The sequence below is a fragment of the Solanum pennellii genome, chromosome 12, assembly GCF_001406875.1.
Source record: "Solanum pennellii chromosome 12, SPENNV200".
NCBI lineage: Eukaryota > Viridiplantae > Streptophyta > Magnoliopsida > Solanales > Solanaceae > Solanum > Solanum pennellii.
In genome coordinates, this window is record NC_028648.1 from 82,063,932 (window position 1) to 82,078,910 (window position 14,979).

General features: G+C 36.6%; 2 protein-coding genes across 2 annotated transcripts; both read left to right on the forward strand.

The window, feature by feature from the left end:
• Positions 1 to 773: 773 nt before the first annotated feature.
• LOC107007427 (adhesive plaque matrix protein-like) lies at positions 774 to 8,650 on the forward strand. The gene is made up of 5 exons (XM_027913841.1): positions 774 to 2,134; positions 2,311 to 3,572; positions 5,559 to 6,669; positions 6,797 to 8,181; positions 8,286 to 8,650. The coding sequence occupies exons 1-4, from the start codon at positions 943 to 945 to the stop codon at positions 8,140 to 8,142; spliced, it is 4,911 nt and encodes a 1,636-aa protein (XP_027769642.1). The 5' UTR covers positions 774 to 942; the 3' UTR covers positions 8,143 to 8,181; positions 8,286 to 8,650.
• A 2,368-nt stretch (positions 8,651 to 11,018) lies between these two features.
• On the forward strand, positions 11,019 to 14,315 carry LOC107005576 (chitinase-like protein 1). Its single transcript, XM_015204214.2, has 3 exons — positions 11,019 to 11,626; positions 13,206 to 13,365; positions 13,560 to 14,315. The coding sequence occupies exons 1-3, from the start codon at positions 11,215 to 11,217 to the stop codon at positions 13,975 to 13,977; spliced, it is 990 nt and encodes a 329-aa protein (XP_015059700.1). The 5' UTR covers positions 11,019 to 11,214; the 3' UTR covers positions 13,978 to 14,315.
• Positions 14,316 to 14,979: the final 664 nt, after the last annotated feature.

Genomic DNA, 14,979 nt, shown 5'->3' on the forward strand with positions numbered 1-14,979 from the left:
CTACTAATTACAAGGTGCTTCTGACATTGGATTAACTGGCATTTAATATATATTAACTAATAGCCGCCTTCTACAAGCTGTATTTTAATCTTTAGATAATTTGACAATATAAAAAAAAAAAAACATATAAATAAATAAAAATTTGGAAATCCAAAATTAAGGGTGGATGCACCATACAAGCTATTACGATCTTAACCGATAGAACTCGGGTTCATGTCTCCTTAGATACGAAATCGCCTTTGTTAAGAAGTGATTTACCCTTAATGTGGAACTTCCCGATGCGACTCCAAATTTGGACTCACCATTCGAGTATATGTTATGTTGTGTATATATGTACGAATATTAACGACTTGATAACTCAAATGATCGATAAAATCAACAACATTTCGAATTTATAAAATTCAAATTCCGAATCGTTTTTTCAAAGTCAACCACACTATCATTAGGGCTGCTAAGAAAATAGAAATAACAAGGAAACATACAAAAGACCAAATAATTGTATGATCTAAGATGTTTCCATGTGGCAACATGTAAAGGTTAACCAAACAAAAAAAATATGTCAAGAGAGTGGAAATATTAAAAATTATCAATCATATGTTATTTCACATATTCTATGTAGCAGGTAACAAACTACTTTGTTATAAAGATAATATGAAAATATTCAAAGTGATACAAAGATGACTTTAATAAATAAGATGATCCAGCTGTTAATGTTTTTTTTTTTTTACACTTTGATTATTAATCAGAGCAATTGAATTAGTCCTTTTAGACAGCTCTTTACTAACAATTATTTTATCAAAAAAAAATTAGTATAAATACATAGGCTAATGAGTCCACAAAAGGCATCACTTCTCAACTGATAAACTAAAAGTTGTCTTCTTTCTTCTTCCCTTAACTAGCTAACCATATTTGGGAGGCTAGGTGGTGTAATTTTTCGGCGAAATGAGACTTACCAATGGCGGCCCTGCCAAGGGTCGTCGATATTTGCCACAAATCTTAGTGGCATTGGCCATATTGGCTGTTGCTAATGTAGTGTCCGCTGACCCTTATGTGTACTCTTCTCCACCACCTCCGGTGTATGAGTACAAATCACCACCACCTCCTTCTCCGTCTCCACCACCACCATATGTGTACAAATCTCCACCTCCTCCCTCACCTTCTCCCCCGCCTCCATATGTTTATAAGTCACCTCCTCCTCCTTCTCCATCACCACCACCACCATATGTGTATAAGTCCCCACCACCTCCCTCACCGTCTCCACCACCACCCTATGTGTATAAGTCCCCACCACCACCCTCACCGTCTCCACCGCCACCATATGTGTATAAGTCTCCACCACCTCCCTCACCGTCTCCACCTCCACCGTATTACTACAAATCTCCTCCTCCCCCATCACCTTCACCACCACCTCCATATTACTACAAGTCTCCACCTCCACCTTCACCGTCACCTCCACCACCATACTATTACAAATCTCCACCACCGCCTTCACCATCACCACCTCCACCATATTATTATAAGTCTCCACCGCCACCTTCACCTTCTCCTCCACCACCTTATTACTACAAGTCTCCACCTCCTCCATCACCTTCACCACCACCACCATACTACTACAAGTCTCCTCCTCCACCTTCACCATCACCACCCCCACCATACTATTACAAGTCCCCACCACCACCGGCTAAATCACCTCCTCCCCCATACTATTACAGTTCACCTCCACCACCAGTGAAGTCTCCCCCTCCACCATACTACTACTCCTCACCACCACCACCAAAGAAATCACCTCCTCCACCTTATCACTACACTTCTCCACCACCACCAGTTAAGTCACCACCTCCTCCATACTACTACTCCTCACCACCACCGCCAAAGAAATCACCTCCTCCACCATATCACTACAGTTCCCCACCACCACCAGTTAAGTCACCTTCAACTCCGTACTACTACAAGTCTCCACCACCACCAAAGAAGTCTTCTCCCGCACCATACTACTATACTTCACCACCACCACCAACGCATTACTATCCTCCACATCATCAATTTGTAGTCAAAGTTGTCGGAAAAGTCTATTGTTTTAGATGTTATGATTGGAAGCACACAGAGATGTCTCACGGCAAGAAACACCTGAAAGGTACCTTAGTCTTTATAGTTTATACTACACTCATATTTTTTTTTATTTTCTTTTAAGGTTATCATCAAAAATTTATTTAACTGTACATAATTTGTCGCTTTGTTCATTATGCTCTGATCAGAATTCATATATAAATTATTTTTGTGTTAATTAATGTTTCTTTTTACATGTATTAGGTGCTGTTGTTGAAGTGACTTGCAAGGCTGGTGACAAAGAAATTGTGAGTTATGGTACCACTAAGAACAATGGCAAATTTAGCATCACGGTTAAAGGATTTGAATACCGCAAATATGGAGCAAAGGCTTGCAAGGCTAAACTCCACCATGCTCCTAAGGGTTCAAAGTGTAGCATTCCTACAAACCTTCATTGGGGAATTAAGGGTGCTAACCTCAAAGTGAAGTCAAAGAATAAATATGAAGTTGTTCTCTATGCAAAACCATTTGCTTATGGCTCTAAGACACCTTATGCCGAATGCAAAAAGCCCAAGCCTACACCTACTCCATACTATTATAAATCTCCTCCACCTCCAACACCGACTTATGTTTATAAGTCACCACCCCCTCCATCACCAAAATATGTTTACAAGTCACCACCTCCCCCAACCCCGACATACGTGTATAAGTCTCCACCACCACCTGCTTACTACTACAAATCTCCACCTCCACCATCACCAAAACCTGCACCGGTATACTATTATAAATCACCACCACCACAATCACCAAAACCTGCACCCGTGTACTATTATAAATCACCACCACCACCATCACCAAAACCTGCACCGGTATACTATTATAAATCACCACCACCACCATCACCATCTCCTCCTCCACCATACTATTACAAGTCTCCACCACCACCATCGCCATCACCCCCACCACCTTACTACTACAAGTCTCCTCCACCTCCATCGCCTTCTCCTCCACCTCCATACTACTACAAGTCTCCCCCACCTCCATCGCCTTCTCCCCCTCCACCATACTACTACAAGTCACCACCACCACCATCGCCATCTCCTCCACCACCCTACATCTACAAGTCTCCTCCTCCACCATCACCTTCACCACCTCCACCCTACTACTACCAGTCACCTCCTCCACCGTCACCTTCTCCACCACCTCCCTACTACTACAAGTCACCACCACCACCATCCCCATCTCCTCCACCACCCTACTACTACAAGTCTCCTCCTCCACCGTCACCTTCACCACCCCCACCCTACATCTACAAGTCTCCTCCTCCACCATCACCTTCACCACCCCCACCATACTACTACAAGTCGCCTCCTCCACCGTCACCTTCTCCACCACCTCCCTACTATTATCAGTCTCCACCTCCACCCGTAAAGTCTCCTCCTCCTCCTTATTACTACAGCTCGCCTCCTCCACCAGTGAAATCACCTCCTCCCCCGGCGTACATTTACGCTTCACCACCACCACCAGTCCACTACTAAAAGTTTCTAAGAGTGCAGTCATTCTCCACAATCAATCAAGTGAGTAGCTGTTTAATATTTTTCATATGATACTCAACCTTTTTTACTTCATTTGTTTGAATTAAGTCTCTAATCTTCTGTTGCTTCTTTTCAGATTTTAGTTTGAAACACAAAATAAATGATGGCTTCTTGAGGAATAGGTTCAAACGTCAATGGTTCAAAGCAATTAATTTATGGAATAACATTTTCAATCTTTTAATTGAAGGGTTGATTCTTCATGACATGGACATATTTGATTCTACTTCTCTTTCAGTCCTCTTGCACATTGTTCTCTTAGTGCGTTCACATGAACGTATCTAGGCTTTGATGCTTCTTAGAGTTTGTTTCTTTGTAAGTTATTATTTGTATTGAGGATATTGTCCTCTTTTATTCATTCTTGTTAATTATTACTGTATGTTGTTCTCATAACACCTTTATGTACTTTGTGCACAAATCAATAAGAAGATCAATTTTATTACATTCACTATGTTCTTCTATTCCTCTATCTTTTACCTCTGTAAACATGTTAGAAACAAATTAAATTAGTCTTCTCCAAATATATATAAACAAATCGGAAATGAATAAATTAATGAACTTAAGTCAAGCCATTTTGCACGTACCTTGATTAATTACACGAGATACTTGTTACCTCCCACCAATACTTATATCGGATAACTCTATCTACGAAAGCTTGGACAAAAGCCAAAAATCACCAATCTTTCCACCTACATTGAAATTGCACTCTGAGACCTCGTGGTTCTCATTCCAACACTTATGATTATGCAAATGCGTAATACAAAAAGGATTTATATTCTATGACGATCACAAATAACAACTTTTTACTTTCTTAATGTAGTTAATCGATGTAGCAAGTTTACTCAATCTTTCAAGTTCACTTATATCAAACTTGTTATGAAGCGTTCACAAATTTGAAGTAAAAGAAAATGTTGGTATCCAAAGTTTCTAGTAGGCAACATATAATTTGAAGACATCAACAATCAACATACATATAATTTTATCCGTCAACAATCAACATACATAAAAAGGGCTATTTGTGCTTTTAAGTTATCAACGTTGTTGCACCGGCCAACTAGTGTTCCAAAAAGAAAATAATTCATCTATTTGCTAATAAGTTGAACATTTTAACCATACATGTGATCAGTGGCGGAACCAAGGATCCTAATAGGGGGATTCGGAGAAGTACAAAAGTATCACACTTAGGTCTGGAATATGTAACTGAGCATGTCGCATAGGGTAAATAATTGGTACGAGTTTCAGACAATCCCATATATATAGTAACGCACCTTAGCATTTACCAAGTAATAAACTCCAACAACATTAATCTTGTTTTTTACCAGCTAGCGCGAGTCCACGACATAGAATATATGTATATATCCTTACCCACTACAGATCAACAGGAAGATAGATCAATTAATTTGGCTAAACATGTCAAAGTTGTTGTAATTATTGAACACTACAAAATTCACACAGAATCTGAGCACTAGTTTGTTTATTTTTTTTACGTTTTTGTAGGTTGATACAGAGATATGCTTATCAGCCCACACCCTGGCTATTGAAAACATAACAGCAAGAGAGTGGAAATATTAAAAAATAGCACTTTCTTTCCCTTAAGCCAGTTCATGGCATGTGTTTTCTCATAACAGGTAACAAACTACTTGTTAAAAGATAATGGGGAAACATTCAAAGTGATATAGAGATGGACTTAAATAAATAAAATGAAAACCTGTAGATCCAGATGTTCATGTATTTTTTATACTTTGGATTATCAATCAGAGCAATTGAATTGGTCCTTTAGACAGCTCTTTACTTTTCAATGTGTGTAACTATAAATACATAGGCCAATGAATCTACAAAAGGCATCACTTCTCAACTGAAAAACTAAAGGTTATCTCCTTTCTTCTTCCTCTAACTAGCTTGGGAGGCTAGGTGGTGTAATATTCCAACGAAATGAGACTTAACAATGGCGGCCCTGCCAAGGGTCGTCAATATTTGCCACAAATATTAGTGGCATTGGCCATATTGGCTGTTGCTAATGTAGTGTCGGCAGACCCTTATGTATACTCTTCTCCACCACCTCCGGTGTATGAGTACAAATCACCACCACCTCCTTCTCCGTCTCCACCACCACCATATGTGTACAAATCGCCACCACCTCCTTCTCCTTCTCCACCACCACCATATGTGTACAAATCTCCACCTCCTCCCTCGCCTTCTCCACCGCCTCCATATGTTTATAAGTCACCTCCTCCTCCTTCTCCATCTCCACCTCCACCATATGTGTATGCGTCTCCACCCCCTCCATCACCGTCTCCACCACCACCATATGTGTATAAGTCCCCACCACCTCCTTCACCGTCTCCACCACCACCCTATGTGTACAAGTCTCCACCGCCACCTTCTCCTCCACCTCCTCCACCATATTATTATAAGTCTCCACCGCCACCTTCACCTTCTCCTCCACCACCTTATTACTACAAGTCGCCACCTCCTCCATCTCCATCACCACCACCACCATACTATTACAAGTCTCCTCCTCCACCTTCCCCATCACCACCCCCACCATACTATTACAAGTCCCCACCACCACCGGCTAAATCACCTCCTCCCCCGTACTATTACAATTCTCCTCCACCACCAGTGAAGTCTCCCCCTCCACCATACTACTACTCCTCACCACCACCACCAAAGAAATCACCTCCTCCACCGTATCACTACACTTCTCCACCACCACCAGTTAAGTCACCACCTCCTCCATACTACTACTCCTCACCACCACCGCCAAAGAAATCACCTCCTCCACCATATCACTACAGTTCCCCACCACCACCAGTTAAGTCACCTCCAACTCCGTACTACTACAAGTCTCCACCACCACCACCAAAGAAGTCTTCTCCCGCACCATACTACTATACTTCACCACCACCACCAACTCATTACTATCCTCCACATCATCAATTTGTAGTCAAAGTTGTCGGAAAAGTCTACTGTTTTAGGTGCCATAACTGGAAGCACCCAGAGATGTCTCACGGCAAGAAACACCTGAAAGGTGCCATACTCTTTATAGTTTATACTACACACACATTTTATGTTTTGTTGCTTTGTTCATTATGCTCTGATCAGAACTCTATATAAATTGTTATTGTGTTGATTAATGTTTCTTTTGCATGGATTAGGTGCTGTTGTTGAAGTGACTTGCAAGGCCGGTGACAAAGAAATCGTGACTTATGGTACCACTAAGAACAATGGCAAATTTAGCATCACAGTTGAAGGATTTGAATATCGCAAATATGGAGCAAAGGCTTGCAAGGCAAAACTCCACAATGCTCCTAAGGGTTCAAAGTGTAGCATTCCTACAAACCTTCATTGGGGAATAAAGGGTGCTAACCTCAAAGTGAAGTCAAAGAATAAATATGAAGTTGTTCTTTATGCAAAACCATTTGCTTATGGCTCTAAGACACCTTATGCAGAATGCCTAAAACCCAAGCCTACACCTGCTCCGTACTATTACAAATCTCCTCCACCTCCAACACCGACTTATGTTTATAAGTCACCACCTCCTCCATCACCAAAATATGTTTACAAGTCACCACCTCCCCCAACCCCGACATACGTGTATAAGTCTCCACCACCACCATCGCCAAAACCTACACCTGTATACTATTATAAATCACCACCACCACCATCACCAAAACCCGCACCTGTGTACTACTATAAGTCACCACCTCCACCATCACCAAAACCCACACTTGTGTACTATTATAAGTCACCACCACCACCATCACCAAAACCCGCACCTGTGTACTATTATAAGTCACCACCACCACCATCACCAAAGCCTGCACCCGTGTACTATTATAAATCTCCACCTCCTCCTTCACCTAAACCTGCACCGGTATACTATTACAAATCTCCACCTCCACCATCGCCAAAACCTGCACCAGTGTACTATTATAAGTCACCGCCGCCACCATCACCATCACCACCACCACCTTACTACTACAAGTCTCCTCCTCCTCCATCGCCTTCTCCCCCTCCACCATACTACTACAAGTCACCACCACCACCATCGCCATCTCCTCCACCACCCTACTACTACAGATCACCATCACCACCACCACCATCGCCATCTCCTCCGCCACCCTACATCTACAAATCTCCTCCTCCACCATCACCTTCACCACCTCCACCCTACTACTACAGGTCACCTCCTCCACCGTCACCTTCTCCACCACCTCCTTACTACTACAAGTCACCACCACCACCATCCCCATCTCCTCCACCACCCTACTACTACAAGTCTCCTCCTCCACCATCACCTTCACCACCCCCACCATACTACTACAAGTCGCCTCCACCACCGTCACCTTCTCCACCACCTCCCTACTACTATCACTCTCCACCTCCACCCGTAAAGTCTCCTCCTCCTCCTTATTACTACAGCTCACCTCCTCCACCACTGAAATCACCTCCTCCACCGGCATACATTTACGCTTCACCACCACCACCAGTCCACTACTAAAAGTTTTTAAGAGTTTAGTCATTCTCCACAATCAATCAAGTGAGTAGTTGTTTAATTTGTAATTTTTCATATGATACTCAACCTTTTTTGCTTCTTTTGTTTGAATTAAGTCTCTAATCTTGTATTTGGTTGTTTCTTTTCAGATATTAGTTTGAAAGACAAAATAAATGATGGCTTCTTGAGGAATAGATTCAAACGTCGATGGTACAAAGCAATTAATTTATGGAATAAGATGTTCAATCTTTTATGAAGGGTTGATTCTTCATGACATGGACATATTTGATTCTACTTCTCTTTCAGTCCTCTTGCACATTGTTCTCTTAGTGCGTTCACATGAACGTATCTAGGCTTTGATGCTTCTTAGAGCTTGTTTCTTCGTAACTTATTGTTGTATTGAGGATATTGTCCTCGTTTTATCCATTTCCTATCAATTATTATTGAATGTTGTTCTTGTAATACCTTCGTGTACTTTGTGCACAAATCAATAAGAAGATCAATTTCAAGGAAACAAATTTGATACATGTATTATTATCTTGATTTTTAATTCCCCGCCTTCCATTGTGTATGACTATTCTATTCATTGGATACGCCGGCAACAGGTATACTAGATTACTCTATCCTAGCACACACAAGAAGAAGTCTCCGAGTGTGATTATATCAGCTAGTATTTGAACCTAGGACCTATTGATATGAACCTACTTCATTGACCACTAGGTCGATCACACCGTTAGCTACCTATAAAACACTAATCAACACGCGTACCATTACTTCATTTCTTACTCTTTTTCTCCTCCAATTCAACAACAACAACAACAACAACAACAATGATCAATATAATACCAATTACAGTCTACCCTAAATAAGTATCTGAAAACAGCTTAATTAACAATTATAAGTTCTAATAGGGAAATTTAGCAACTTTACCTCTTTTTGCGTAATTGGTGCTATCTTTGCTCCTTCTCATTTGCCCTAATTTGGAACCCTAAATTACCTGCAAATTGAACAGTAGACGCAGGTTAATGAGTAAAATCGTTTTGGTTTTTTTTTTTCAATCAAATTAAATTTAATGAAATGAAAAATATTTATACTTGTTCATATTTATTGTTTAATTATGATAAAGTCATGTAAGTTTTATCAATTTATAGCATTTTGGTAATTTAGATAAGTGTTTATATTTACAAATGAAAATAATCATATGATAGTATTATGGATGTTTTTTTATTTATTTGTATGCAGAGTGCATTGAAATTCACCTAGCTAAATGAAATGAAATTTAAACTTTTCGAAACAAATTATTAAAGATGTATATGAAATACGTCTTAACATATACAAGATCGATACTTATTTCCGTATTATAGCTAGAAAATTTATTTTTAATAGATTCAATTTAAAAGAAATATTATTTAAAGCAAATTTTTTTTTTAAAAAGCATGACAATGAAATAGCAAAATAAAAAATAAAAAAAATATATTATTAACTAAATAACCTTCTATTTTTTCCAATAAAATACTACTACTTATTAGTATTTATATTATTATTAACCTTTATCTTAAATCACATCTTAAAAATGATATATATGCAACCAAATGCTAGAGCACTTTTGTTTTGTTTCTTAAAAAAAAGACAAAAATGTTTGGTTAGTGATCAGTGTTAAATTGGGGGAAAAAAAAGGTAGTTAATATGTCATTTTCTGCATTTAATATTTTTGTAAGTAATCTCTGACTAAATCTAGATGCTTCCACACTGCTATTTTATTTAATTAATAATTAAATTATAAAGTTAAATCGATTTAATAATTTTAAATAAAAAATTATTAAAAGATAAATTTTTTTTTTTCAATTCGATATTTATATTTAAGCTTTCAATTAATTTAAGTATGCATTAAGTAAAATCAATAATATAAGAACCATTCACAACAAAATGCCAACTATGTAATAATATAATTATGTGATGAGATGTTTGAGATTTCTTCGTCATTAATTAAAAAATATTATTTCAGTTTTCAAGGTGAACTTTTTATTTAAAATATCATCTTTATAAATAAATTATATAATGAATAAATTTAATTTTAATTTTATCTAAATATGAAACATCGAATATCGAATAAAAATATGTTAAAAAATGCCAACTGTGTCATAAAATTTGTTGTGAGTACCAAATATGTCAAAAATGGTGACCTGTCATGTTATGAAATGTCAGCTTTTTTGCTTTATTCCAAGTCTAGAATGTTCAAGAATGATTTATTAAATTAAATAAAAAGGCAGAGAATCTATTTCCAATATTATAAAAATAGTAGTAGTAAAAACAAGATTTTTATTTATATATATATATATATATATATAAAATAAATTTCTTATTCTCATACATTTTCACTTACATTCAGTTAATAATAGTCACATCATCCATAACCTTTGATATATAAAAACAAATAAAGCACCCTTAAATTAACTTTTAATGGAAATATAAATATAGTAAAGTTCTTTAAAACAACTTTTATTATTGATCTTGATATTATTAATGGATATAGGGGGACAATGTAGTAAAAAAAGCTAAAAAATTAAATTTATAAAAGTATCTTTTTTGTTATGATTTTTTTAAGTTTTATGTAAAAGAAAAGTAGACAACTAATAATCAATGGAGCAAATATTAAATAAAGTTATTTTTTTAGCTGTCATGATGCGTTTTTAATAAAAATATTTTTTATACTTAATGGAGCAAATATAAAATAAAGTTATTTTTTTAGTTGTTATGATGCAATTTTTTAATTTTTAATTTTTAAAATTAAATTAAATTATATTAATTTAATATTTTAAAATAAAAAATTATATTAATATAATTTTTTTTTCTTTTTTAAGTATTGCTTCCTTCTTGGTTAATAAAGATAGTCTCTTTCACTTACACACCCAAAGAAAAAAACTTCACCAAAACCCCAAGAAAATATATAGAAAGAGCAAAAGTTCCAATTTTGATCCATACCCAAATCTCAAAAACCACAAAATCATCTTCCCAATTCACTAATTTCTCAATTTTTTCAGTTTTCAAATTTCAAAATTTTCATTTTGAGTGATAAAAATGTCACCTTTAAAGATGAAAGTGTTAGGATTTATGGTAATAATGCTTTCAATTTCTGCAATTGCAAAAGGGGATGAAAATGAAAATGAAAATGAATCATCATCTAAGCCACCAATATTAGTGAAAATGGTAAAGGGTAAAAAAATGTGTGTTAAAGATTGGGAATGTAATGTATTGTCAAGATTTTGTTGTAATTTGACAATTTCTGATTTTTTTGAAACTTATCAGTTTGAGAATTTGTTTTCAAAGAGGAATTCACCTGTAGCTCATTCTGTTGGCTTTTGGGATTATAAATCTTTTATAATTGCTTCAGCTCTTTTTCAACCTCTTGGTTTTGGTACTACTGGTGGTAAATTTATGCAGATGAAAGAAATTGCTGCTTTTCTTGGTCATGTTGGTAGCAAAACTTCTTGTAAGTTGTTGTTCTGTTCTAAATTTAGCTCTATTATATTGTTGTTTTGTTGTAGTATTGTTGTGATACTATTTGTTGTTACTTGTTCTGTTTGTGAATTAGTGTGGATTCGAGGGTCTGTCGGAAACAACCTCTTTGCCTAGGATTAAGGTCTCATTTTGTGAGATACACTATGCATGTTGTTGTTGTTGACTTGTTGTTTCTCATTGCATGAACAAATGAGTGAAGTGACATATTTCACTCCCTTCGTCCCATTTTATGAGAGATAGTTTGATTCGATACAAAGTTTAAGTAAGAAATGAAGACTTTGTATAACTTGTGGTCCAAAATGAATTATAGAAATACGTGTGATTGTGAATCATTTCATTAAAGGTAAAATATATATTTTAATATAGAAATGTGTTGGGACTGAGAGAGTATGTAATTATTACTACAACGATATATCTAGTGTAATTTCACAAAAGTGGGGTTCGGGAAAGGTAAAGTATATGCAGACCTTACCGCTAAGCTGGAGGAAGAGAGGCTTTTTTCCGATAGACCGTTAGTGCAGGATGATTAGTATTTTGTATATATTTATGAGTGTTATTATTTGTATTTGTATCTATTTAATTTAATTTATTTGCCGATCTCATCTTGTTTGGGACTGAGACGTAGTAGTTGTTCTTGTTGTTGTAGGGTGGAGGATTCATATTACTGAATCTTGACTAGTTAGGGATTGTGCCCATACTTTGTTGTTGGTGTTTTATTTATTTACTTGTGTCATCTTTTATAGTATGATTTCCCTTTTTCTTGTTGTGTCGCTCGGATCCTGCAGGAATTTGTTGCATCCATGTTGGATCTGCAAAAAATGCATAACTTTTGGATGATCCGGCATGCACCCAGCGACATTTTTGAAGGATCTGAGCAACATAGCTTTTTGGTGCTTTCTTGTTACGAAAATGGTGAAAAGATGAATGGAGAAATGATTAGACCACGGAGATATTTGATTTGCTTTAGACTTTGAAAGTAATATTGAAAACATTTCCTTAGAGAACTCAAGGAATTGACAAGTTGTTGAAAAGTTTTGATCTCGTAAGGATTAAACTTTAAGTTGATCAAACATAACAGTACTTAGGAAAGATCAATAGCTTGCATAAAATCATTGATTGAAACTCATCCTGTTTGAGATCAGTTCGGATCTTGAGTCTCGAGGATTCTAATAGAGAACTTGAGAATCTGGTGCAGTTAACATATGATGAACTAATTATATTGAAGACTGAGTAATTTAGTTGGCTTAGTCTCGATAATGAGAATCAGAATAAAATGGGATACCAATTCTGTTTTGGCTATCTGACTTGTATAAGCTCCAGTTAAGACAGTCGCTTATGATTTCGTTCATCGATAATTGATGAGCTTGTTGGTTGATATGTATCTCTATGTGTCCACGCCTGTGCATATAAGCTCTTTTCTAGTGAGACCTTTGGAGATCACTTGTTACTGCCTATCATCATTCGTCAACCAAAACTTAGCACGATCCTCTGGTTTATTCTGCTGTATGTGCTTGTAGTTGTATTGATTTCTCATCACTTAACGTAAACAGGTGGTTACGGAGTTGCCACTGGTGGACCATTGGCTTGGGGCCTTTGCTATAACAAGGAAATGAGTCCTAGCCAAGATTACTGTGATGACTACTTCAAATTAACTTACCCGTGCTCTCCCGGAGTCCGATATTATGGTCGTGGTGCCTTGCCTATCTACTGGTAAATGTTTCATTACCTATATATATCCACGATTATATATTGATTTTTTTCTGCTATGTTGCTTGAACTTCTCAAAAATACGCCATGTGCGTGTTGGATCAGATCTGATACGAGCAATATAGTTATTTTGTTAGCAAAACACCACTAATTAGGACTGAGAATATGTTTTTTTTTCCCTTGTTACTTCTACTTAGGAACTACAACTACGGAAAAATAGGCGAAGCATTGAAGGTAGATCTGTTGAATCATCCCGAATATATTGAACAAAACGCGACCTTGGCATTCCAAGCTGCAATGTGGCAGTGGATGAACCCAGTCAAAAAGGGACAGCCTTCAGCTCACGATGCCTTCGTTGGCAACTGGAAGCCAACAAAGAATGATACTTTGTCTAAACGAGTCCTCGGTTTTGGCACCACCATGAACATCCTCTACGGTGACAATGTCTGTAACCAAGGTGATATTGACTCCATGAACAACATCATCTCACACTACTTGTATTACCTCGACTTGATGGGCACTGGCCGGGAGGAGGCAGGGCCTCACGAACTACTCACCTGCGCGGAACAAAAACCTTTCAATCCTTCTTCCTCCCCTGCTGCTGCTTCTTCTTGATTAACTCATATGGGATTCTAGACATCCTACCTATGATTGCTGCTATTATTCTCGACGTAGACGTTGTCGTCCAGCTCCCGGTGTAAACTGTGTGTTTTGGAGTCATATATATAAGGATTAAGGTTGTGTTGCCCCTGTCTTCTTGTGTCTTATTGAAGCAAATCTTGATCAGTGCAATACATGCAGTGTATCTGAAACTTTAGTCTGTAATAATCTTCGGTTTAGGCGCATGTCACGAGTTCGAATTTGGTCAAAGAGCTAAGGAGTGTGCCTATTATCAGAGCTGGATGTAGAATATTCACTGTCAGGTTCATCTAAATTCAGTATTTTTAGTGTGACGTAAAAATATGTGCAAAATATACAAAAGTAAAAAATGGCAACAAATGATAGATATAGATATGAACTCAAAACATTAAAAATGAGTTGAGTTCGATTTGAAGAATTTTAAAAATTAAATTCATGAAGATTAAATGTTGGATCTGCCTCTGCTTAAATTAGGTATTTAAGTAAATAAGAGTAAATGAGTGATCTTACTAAAAAAATTTAGTAAAGAAGAGTAAAAAATGATTTTATTACTTATCAAATATTATATCGTTATCTTTAAAAATTTTGGATCGATTAAAAATAGGAAGAAATTGAGAATAACATACGATTGCCTCTTTCTTTTTACTAAGATAAGGCAATCAAAAAAGATTTGTCAAGAAACGTTCCATCCACTCTTTGAATTTTTCTTTTTGACGTTTTCTTGTTCTTTTTTTTTTTAATTTTTAATTTTTAATTTATGTGTCTTTTTTTTTGTTTATGGTTCATTCAAAAAAATAATATAAATTTAAACTTATAAAACTTAATTTGAAAGTCTTCTCTACCTTTAATTTCCTGTATTATTAAATTATAAAGAAAAAAATGAAATATAGAGAGTATTATATATTAGAAATAGTTTTTGTTTTCATTATTCAATCTCTCAAATAAGTGTATTATATATTAGAAAAAGTTTTTGTTTTG

Excerpts from the sequence above, each read along its gene's own strand:
- LOC107007427 (XM_027913841.1), top strand. The coding sequence starts at position 943 with ATGAGACTTACCAATGGCGGCCCTGCCAAGGGTCGTCGATATTTGCCA. Across the intron at positions 3,573-5,558 it reads ACGCTTCACCACCACCACCA|TATTCCAACGAAATGAGACT; the intron begins GTCCACTACTAA and ends TAGGTGGTGTAA. Across the intron at positions 6,670-6,796 it reads CGGCAAGAAACACCTGAAAG|GTGCTGTTGTTGAAGTGACT; the intron begins GTGCCATACTCT and ends TGCATGGATTAG.
- LOC107005576 (XM_015204214.2), top strand. The coding sequence starts at position 11,215 with ATGTCACCTTTAAAGATGAAAGTGTTAGGATTTATGGTAATAATGCTT. Across the intron at positions 11,627-13,205 it reads TGTTGGTAGCAAAACTTCTT|GTGGTTACGGAGTTGCCACT; the intron begins GTAAGTTGTTGT and ends TAACGTAAACAG. Across the intron at positions 13,366-13,559 it reads GGTGCCTTGCCTATCTACTG|GAACTACAACTACGGAAAAA; the intron begins GTAAATGTTTCA and ends ACTTCTACTTAG.